Source organism: Natator depressus, chromosome 5 (assembly GCF_965152275.1).
Source record: "Natator depressus isolate rNatDep1 chromosome 5, rNatDep2.hap1, whole genome shotgun sequence".
Classification (NCBI taxonomy): Eukaryota; Metazoa; Chordata; order Testudines; family Cheloniidae; genus Natator; species Natator depressus.
In genome coordinates, this window is record NC_134238.1 from 110,899,549 (window position 1) to 110,906,256 (window position 6,708).

The window sequence follows — 6,708 nt, forward strand, 5'->3', positions numbered from 1 at the left end:
CCCAGGGAGCGGCGGGGACCCACACATGTGAAACGGAGCTCATTTCTAGTTCAGGCCCATCTTTTTAAAAAAGAACTTTAGGCAAGGTTAACATACATCCGTATTTTCCCGGACAGGTCAGGCTTCTTGGTTCTTAAATCGCCATCCGGGAGGAATTTTTAAAATACAGACGTATGGTAACCCTGTTGATACAAAAAATACATACTGGGGCACATCCCTTAAATCAGAACTTTTTATAGGGAACCGGTTGTTAAGATTTTGGCAGCTCACCACTGGTGATATGCCCTTGGGTACTGGGAGGCTCCTTAAAGCACTAAGACTAGTTGATTAGGCATATAGTTACTGTATTAATTGTATTGATCAAATCTGCACTGGAAGAGGTTTTACACACCACTTCTTATACTCCCCAGATTCTTTCCCAACATGCACTGGACTCAACGCAAAGCCTAGATTTATTTGATTGGGGGGGTGATCTCTTCTGTGTTAGTACGTCATAATCAGGAATCTATATGGGATGTCCACAGAGCAGATCAGTGATATCTGCAGGATGGAATTATTATGAAAGATTATTTTTTCATTATCTTTTTCAATGTATTGTTTTTAGTTTGCTAGCTTTAGGGATTGTTGCAGCCACATTGTCTATGTTATAATGTGAGTTTCAGCTGTTATTATTAAGGTGCCTATATGCCTTTTGGCATGGGCACACAAAAATTAAATGTTATGATTGTTGCTATTATTCCTCCCCTGGCCTGCTGTTTGATTGCTATGGTGGTTCCTGGTACTTGCTTTTTAAAGAAGGAGTATTTGCTATCATTTTACATAAGGCAATATTCTTGTTCTTACAGGAGTATTGAAAAGAATGGACTGGCTGTTAGAATTGATGGGCTATATCAGAAATGTTGCTTACAAGTCAATATCTATACAAAATGTGGATTTTAAAGAGGTACATCCTGTGAAAATAATATGTAGCTTTCAGAAAAAAATGGTTTCTAGTGTAATTTGTCCTTTCCAAGGAACAAGTATTCCCTCACTTTTTATCTTTTAGAATAATGTCCTTTTATCTCCATAAGGAAAATCACTGATCGTCCTCAAAAGGTTTTTAAAATGTGCATATATTTGAAGTCTTTTAAATAAGTAAGTCTAGCACCTAACCTCTGAGAACAATGACGGAGTATAAAAGGAACCTATATCATGTAGAATGCTATACACTTAGAACTGTTAAAAGGAAAAAGCTCCTTTACAGTATGTTAATTCATCTGTGGCATTCATTGTCCCAGTAGTTCAGAGTACTGCAGCTGCATTTTTTTACAAGGGTTGGACAGTTTCAGGGCTACCAATATTATTCGTAGTTATGCTTGCTAAGGTACTTAAATCTCATGCTTTGGGGCATTGCTTGATTGCTGCAGAGGTCAGAAAGGATCCTCCTCCCTTGTTATACAGTATTCCAATACAGTATAGTACTATTGGCCCTGTGCAGTAAGGAGGTGAGCATGTGGCTAATCCTCCTAGAGCAGAGGAGAGCAAACTACGGCCTGGGGGCTGCATCCGGCCCTCCAGCCGGTTTAAACCGGCCCTTGAGCTCCTGCTGGGGAGTGGGGTCTGGGGCTTGCCCTGCTCCAGCCAGGGAGCGGGGTCAGAGGCTGCTCCGCACACGTGTGCTGTGGCTCCTGGAAGAAGCAGCATTTCTCCCCTCTGGCTCCTATGTTCAGGGAAGCCAGGGGGCTCCCTGTGCTGTCCCCGCCCCAAGCACCACCCCACAACTCCCATTGGCCGGGAACTGCAGCTATTGGGAGCTGCAGGGGCAGTGTCTGCCGACAGGGCAGGGCGCAGAGCCACCTGCCGCACCTCTGCATAGGAGCCGGAGAAGGGACATGCCGCTGCTTCAGGTAAGCACCGCCTGGAGCCTGCACCCCTGACCTCCTCCTGCACCCCAACCCACTGCCCCAGCCCGGAGCCTACTCCCACACCCTGAACTCATTTCTGGCCCCACCCCAGAGCCCTTACCCCCAGCCAGAGCCCTTACCCCCTCCTGCACCCCAACCCCAATTTCGTGAGCATTCATGGCCCACCATACAATTTCCATACCAAGATGTAGCACTCAGGCCAAAAAATTTGCCCACCCCTGTCCTTGAGCATCAGCTGTTGGTTGCTGCACGGAACAGGATGCCAGACTTGTTGAAATGCCTGTCCATAAAGCATTATTTTCCAGTGTAGATAAAAAAAAAAATGAAGAAGTTCGTTGCTAAAGAAGTCTGGTTCAGAATTGTTTCCATTTGCTTCCCTTGCTTTAAGGATTGTAGTTTTTAAATACTGTTGTACTACTTTAAAGTACAAAAGCCAGACCATTAAACTGCCTTTAGTCTTTCTCTTTTAAAGTTTGAGTATTCAGTTGCCTAGGATTTATCCTGGAGAATAAGATGTCGTAACACTTTTTTTCTTCTTTATTATTTAACTAATGAACCAAACTTGTCTGTTTCCTGTTTAGGCTGTAGACTTCCTGTTGTGGATATTTGCAGCTTCTGTGGTTGCCTGGGCTGACCATGCTACACCACTTCTACTTGGCCTCAGTGCCAGCTGGTCGTCATGGAAACACAAAGAAGTATTGCCAGAATTGTCTGCAGATGATTTTGGCGAGCATCCAATTGAAAAGCTCTCTGTGCAGGAGACTCTTACTCTCCTTCCAAACAGTGTGCAGGTTTTGCTGGCTAAAGAGCCTTGGAAAGAACAAACACAAAAGGTAAAGCTGCACATAATTTACTTTCTAAAGGCCTGATCATGCAAGATGTTAAGCACTTTCTGAGGGTGACAGATCACCCTCAGTTCTCAATGGAGTCAGCTCAGGTCTTATGTGAGGCTGCTGTTCTTTCCTCTGTATCTACTGCATCTGACTTGAGCTCTCATTTTTCTTTATCACAGTCAGATATGACTTACTTAAAACATGCCCTTAAGATGCAAGTTGATAAGTGTTCTTTAAGGGTTGGTTGTTTAACATTAAGTAGGTTTACTTAGGGGGGAGGGGCACATGCATGTGCATACTTACTCCTGCATATGGCTAGTTCGGCATGCAAACACTTAGGGGCAGATCCTCTGCTAGTGTAATTTACACCAGTGGACGATCTCTCCCTTCCCCCCACAGTTTATTGTGCACATCATTTACTTGCAAGCCTAAATTAAGTATGCACAAGTGTGTGCGTGAGATTGTATGTGCCTAATTTGGGAAATCTGACTTGAGTTTCCTGTAATGTATATAAATGGTGACTTCTGTACATTGACATTTAATTATTTTAAACAAACATGTATGCATTAAGGACTGGATCTTGCCTTCTTTGCATGTGCAAAACTCCCACTGAAGTGAGAGTTTGGAGGATGTGAAGAATGCAGAACTAGGCCATTAATGTGCAAATTTGTGATTAGGTTTTCGTAAAGCATTTGAGTCTGTGCCTTGAAAAAATAAACTACCCAGATATATCGGAAATATTGTATTCTCCTCTAGGCAACAGACATTACCAGAAAGACAACAAAAATTGGAGGAAAGTAAAAAGTAAAAAAAAAAAAAAAAGTGATTAAAAATGATCTGGGTGCTGAAGGCATTGACTTTGGGAAGTCTGGCTAAGGATATGTCTGTGCAAAAAAACCCCAAAAAACCCCCAGAAGTAAGTCTCAGAGCCAGGTTCAACTGACTCTAGCTTGCGGGGCTAGCACTATGGGGCTAAAAATAGCAATGTAGATGTTCTTGTGCAGGCTGGAGCCCAGTCTCTGAGATCCATTCCCTTTGCCAGGTTACAGAGACCAGGCGCTGGCCCGAGTGAGAACATCTACACTGCTTCTTTTTAGCCATGTAGTGTGAGCCTTATGAGACTGAGTCAGTTGACCAAGGCTCTGAAATTCACTGCTGAGGTCTCTTTTTGCAATGTAGACATACCCTTACAGACTGATATAGGAGGATGAGTGCAGATATTTAAAGGCGTAAACATCAAATATGGAGATGAATTATTTACTGTGCTTGCTATGCTACAAAGTAGTATAACTGGGGATAATGGAATGAAGGGAAATGTCCCCAGAAGGCAAAATTCAGACTGTCAGGCAAAATCTTGTGACAGTAAGTTGTACTAGGCTATATTAAGCTGTGGAATATTCTTCCAAGGGAAATGGTGGAAACTGCATTGCATGGAATATTTAAAATTAGACCGGACCAAATATTTGAACACTTACTAAGTGACCAATTCTGCATTGACGGGGAGATGCACTGAGTGATCTAAAATGTTTTTTCCATCTCTTATTACTATGATTCTCCAACTCCTCTCAATCCACCCTAGTTCTGCAGTGTTTTGTTTTATTATTTTGCATGTCCGCTATTTTAGTTGGTGTTTTGCGTGAGTAAAGTTCAGAACTTTATTAACTGTTTTCTTTAGCAATTTTGTGTATTACAAACCACAGCGTCAGCATGCCTTGCAAACAAAATATCAAGTCAGCCAAATGGCTCACTGCTCCTTTTTTGCCCTAATGTCTGTCCCATCCTACCCAAGCCTGATGATTAAAAACTTAAGTAGCAGATGTGCAAACAAATAGCCTTTGAAAAATAATTATAAAATCTAACATTAGACAGTAACTTTTGCCCTTTGACATGAAAGCTGGCTCTAAGCTGCAATCTAGTTCTAAATCTGTTTTACATCCATAACAATTTCTAATAGCTTAACAATGATTTTTGGAAAAAATATAAACATAGTGACTCTCATTTTCTATTTGATTTTTTCTCTACACCACTCCTGAGTTACTACTTTATAGATTTAATAGTAAGACAATGAATATTATATGTCCGTGCTAGGAATAAACAAGGTTCACCAGCAACCAAATAAATGATGTCTTGGGAATTCACTGATCAAAGATGAGTATCATAATAGAAATAGTCAACAGTAAGGGCTTGCCTCATTTTCATACTGCAGAAAGAAATAACTTTGATAATCACTCAGATAATTCCTGTACTGTTGTGTTAAATGAAATACTAATGGACTGTTGTAATGCAGTGATGGGCAAACTCTAACATGGGTGGATTTGCCATTCAGTCCGAATATACTGTAGCTAAACTTAAGTAGGGTGCATGTCTTAAGCCAGTCTGGTCAGACAGAATTTGTGGTGTTCTGATATGGACATTCTTTTAATTTACAACTGCTATTCATTTTAATCTTAGTTTATTGACTGGCTGTTTAATATAATGGAGAGCCCTAAAGAAGTGCTATCTGAATCCTCCAGAGACTTGTTGAAAGGTAATGTATTTCTGATATTGTTTATTCCTATATTTCCTTCAGCAGAGGAAAACAGCATTAGTCTGTTAAAGAAGCTAAATATTTGTAGGTTAACAACACGTTGATGACAGAATTACATATTGGCTTTAAGATAACCTCCACAGACAAATAAACATTTTTCTCTTTTTAAATCCTTTTTCAGATTGTTTGATCCCTCCTTTTATCTCACTCACCATGCAACTGAAAATCCAGATAGAATAATGTTTTGCTCTCAGTTTTAGCATAAAATAGTGTAAAACGCTAAAAACTTTGTTAATGTCCAGTTAAGGTTACTGGCACATATCAATGGCTTGAGTACATGTTATTTTTAAGGAAAGTTAGTTACAAAAAATATATATTTTTAAAAATTTCAAGTGTTAGTGCAAGCTTTGTTCTGCATTTCCTAGTGTGTCATTGTTCTGAGAAGACCAGTAATCCAATCAGTTAATGTGGCCTTTAATCTTTGACAGCCAGTTTAAAATTATTTAACTGCTTCAGGACTAACCATTTTCCTAAATTTTTTCAGAGTGCATCCGGGGATGCTTTTGCAGGGACAGGGAAGTGTTTGTAGTGGCCATGAACAGGTTGGGTCCCATGGGAGGAGCAAATTGTGATATGATCAACCTGCCCTTGCTAGAAATTATACACACTTCCTTAGCTAATCCCTTTCATGGTGTCCTGCCGTTCATATGGAAGCATCAAGGGGTTTGGGGAGTAACAGGGAAGAGCATGGAATGAGGTGAGATTATTTGCAAGAGGAGGAGATGGGAGAAAAGTTTATTTATTATTATTTTGTATTGTGGTTGCACCTGGAGCCCCCGGCTCAAATACCATCCCTCTTGTACTAGCTTCTGCAGAACCCTGCAAACAGCCAATGAAAATAATATAGAAATAATTGTGATACAGGTGATTCTTGTCTTTTACTATACAGTCTGTACATAATCATGTGACTTGTCCTTGTTTTCTCAGCTACACTTCTGGCCTTGAGGTTTCTACCAGAGTTCAAGAAGAAAGCAGTATGGACTAAGGCTTATGGTTGGTAGCCACAAGACAGCATCATCATATCTGATAAAGAGACGGCCCTTAATACTGAGAGAAAAGTGAATAGAAGAAATGTTCAGTCATCCATAAGTGTCATTCCAGAGAAATTTTATACTATGGAGTATTAAGGGATTTTCTTCCCAGGGATTCCGAGAGAGGAAAAGTCATTTGGTTTGACTGGTCAGTAGGCCAGCTCCTATTGTGTGTGAGCTGTCTTGCCCTGGTATGAGGACAAGCTTTGGGCTACATTTTGAATGTGAGATAGAAATTTTAATTTTTCAGAGGTATTTAAATAGTGTAGTGAAAGCTGCAGACAGCAGAAAGCTTTATATGAATAGGTGGAAAAATTAAAAACAAATCTTGCAAAACTGTTGTTTGACATAGT

At 40.4% G+C, this 6,708-nt stretch overlaps 1 protein-coding gene across 3 annotated transcripts in view; it reads left to right on the forward strand.

Annotated features, from left to right (window-relative positions):
• The window catches only part of FOCAD (focadhesin), a 201,064-nt gene extending 194,392 nt beyond the window's left edge, over positions 1-6,672 (forward strand). For all 3 annotated transcript variants that reach the window (XM_074953460.1, XM_074953459.1, XM_074953461.1), the window contains exons 41-44: positions 846-943; positions 2,486-2,737; positions 5,189-5,264; positions 6,252-6,672. In XM_074953460.1, coding sequence (XP_074809561.1) covers positions 846-943; positions 2,486-2,737; positions 5,189-5,264; positions 6,252-6,325 — 500 coding nt within the window. In that variant the 3' untranslated portion in view covers positions 6,326-6,672. The remainder of the gene's footprint in view (positions 1-845; positions 944-2,485; positions 2,738-5,188; positions 5,265-6,251) is intronic.
• The last annotated feature ends 36 nt before the right edge of the window (positions 6,673-6,708 follow it).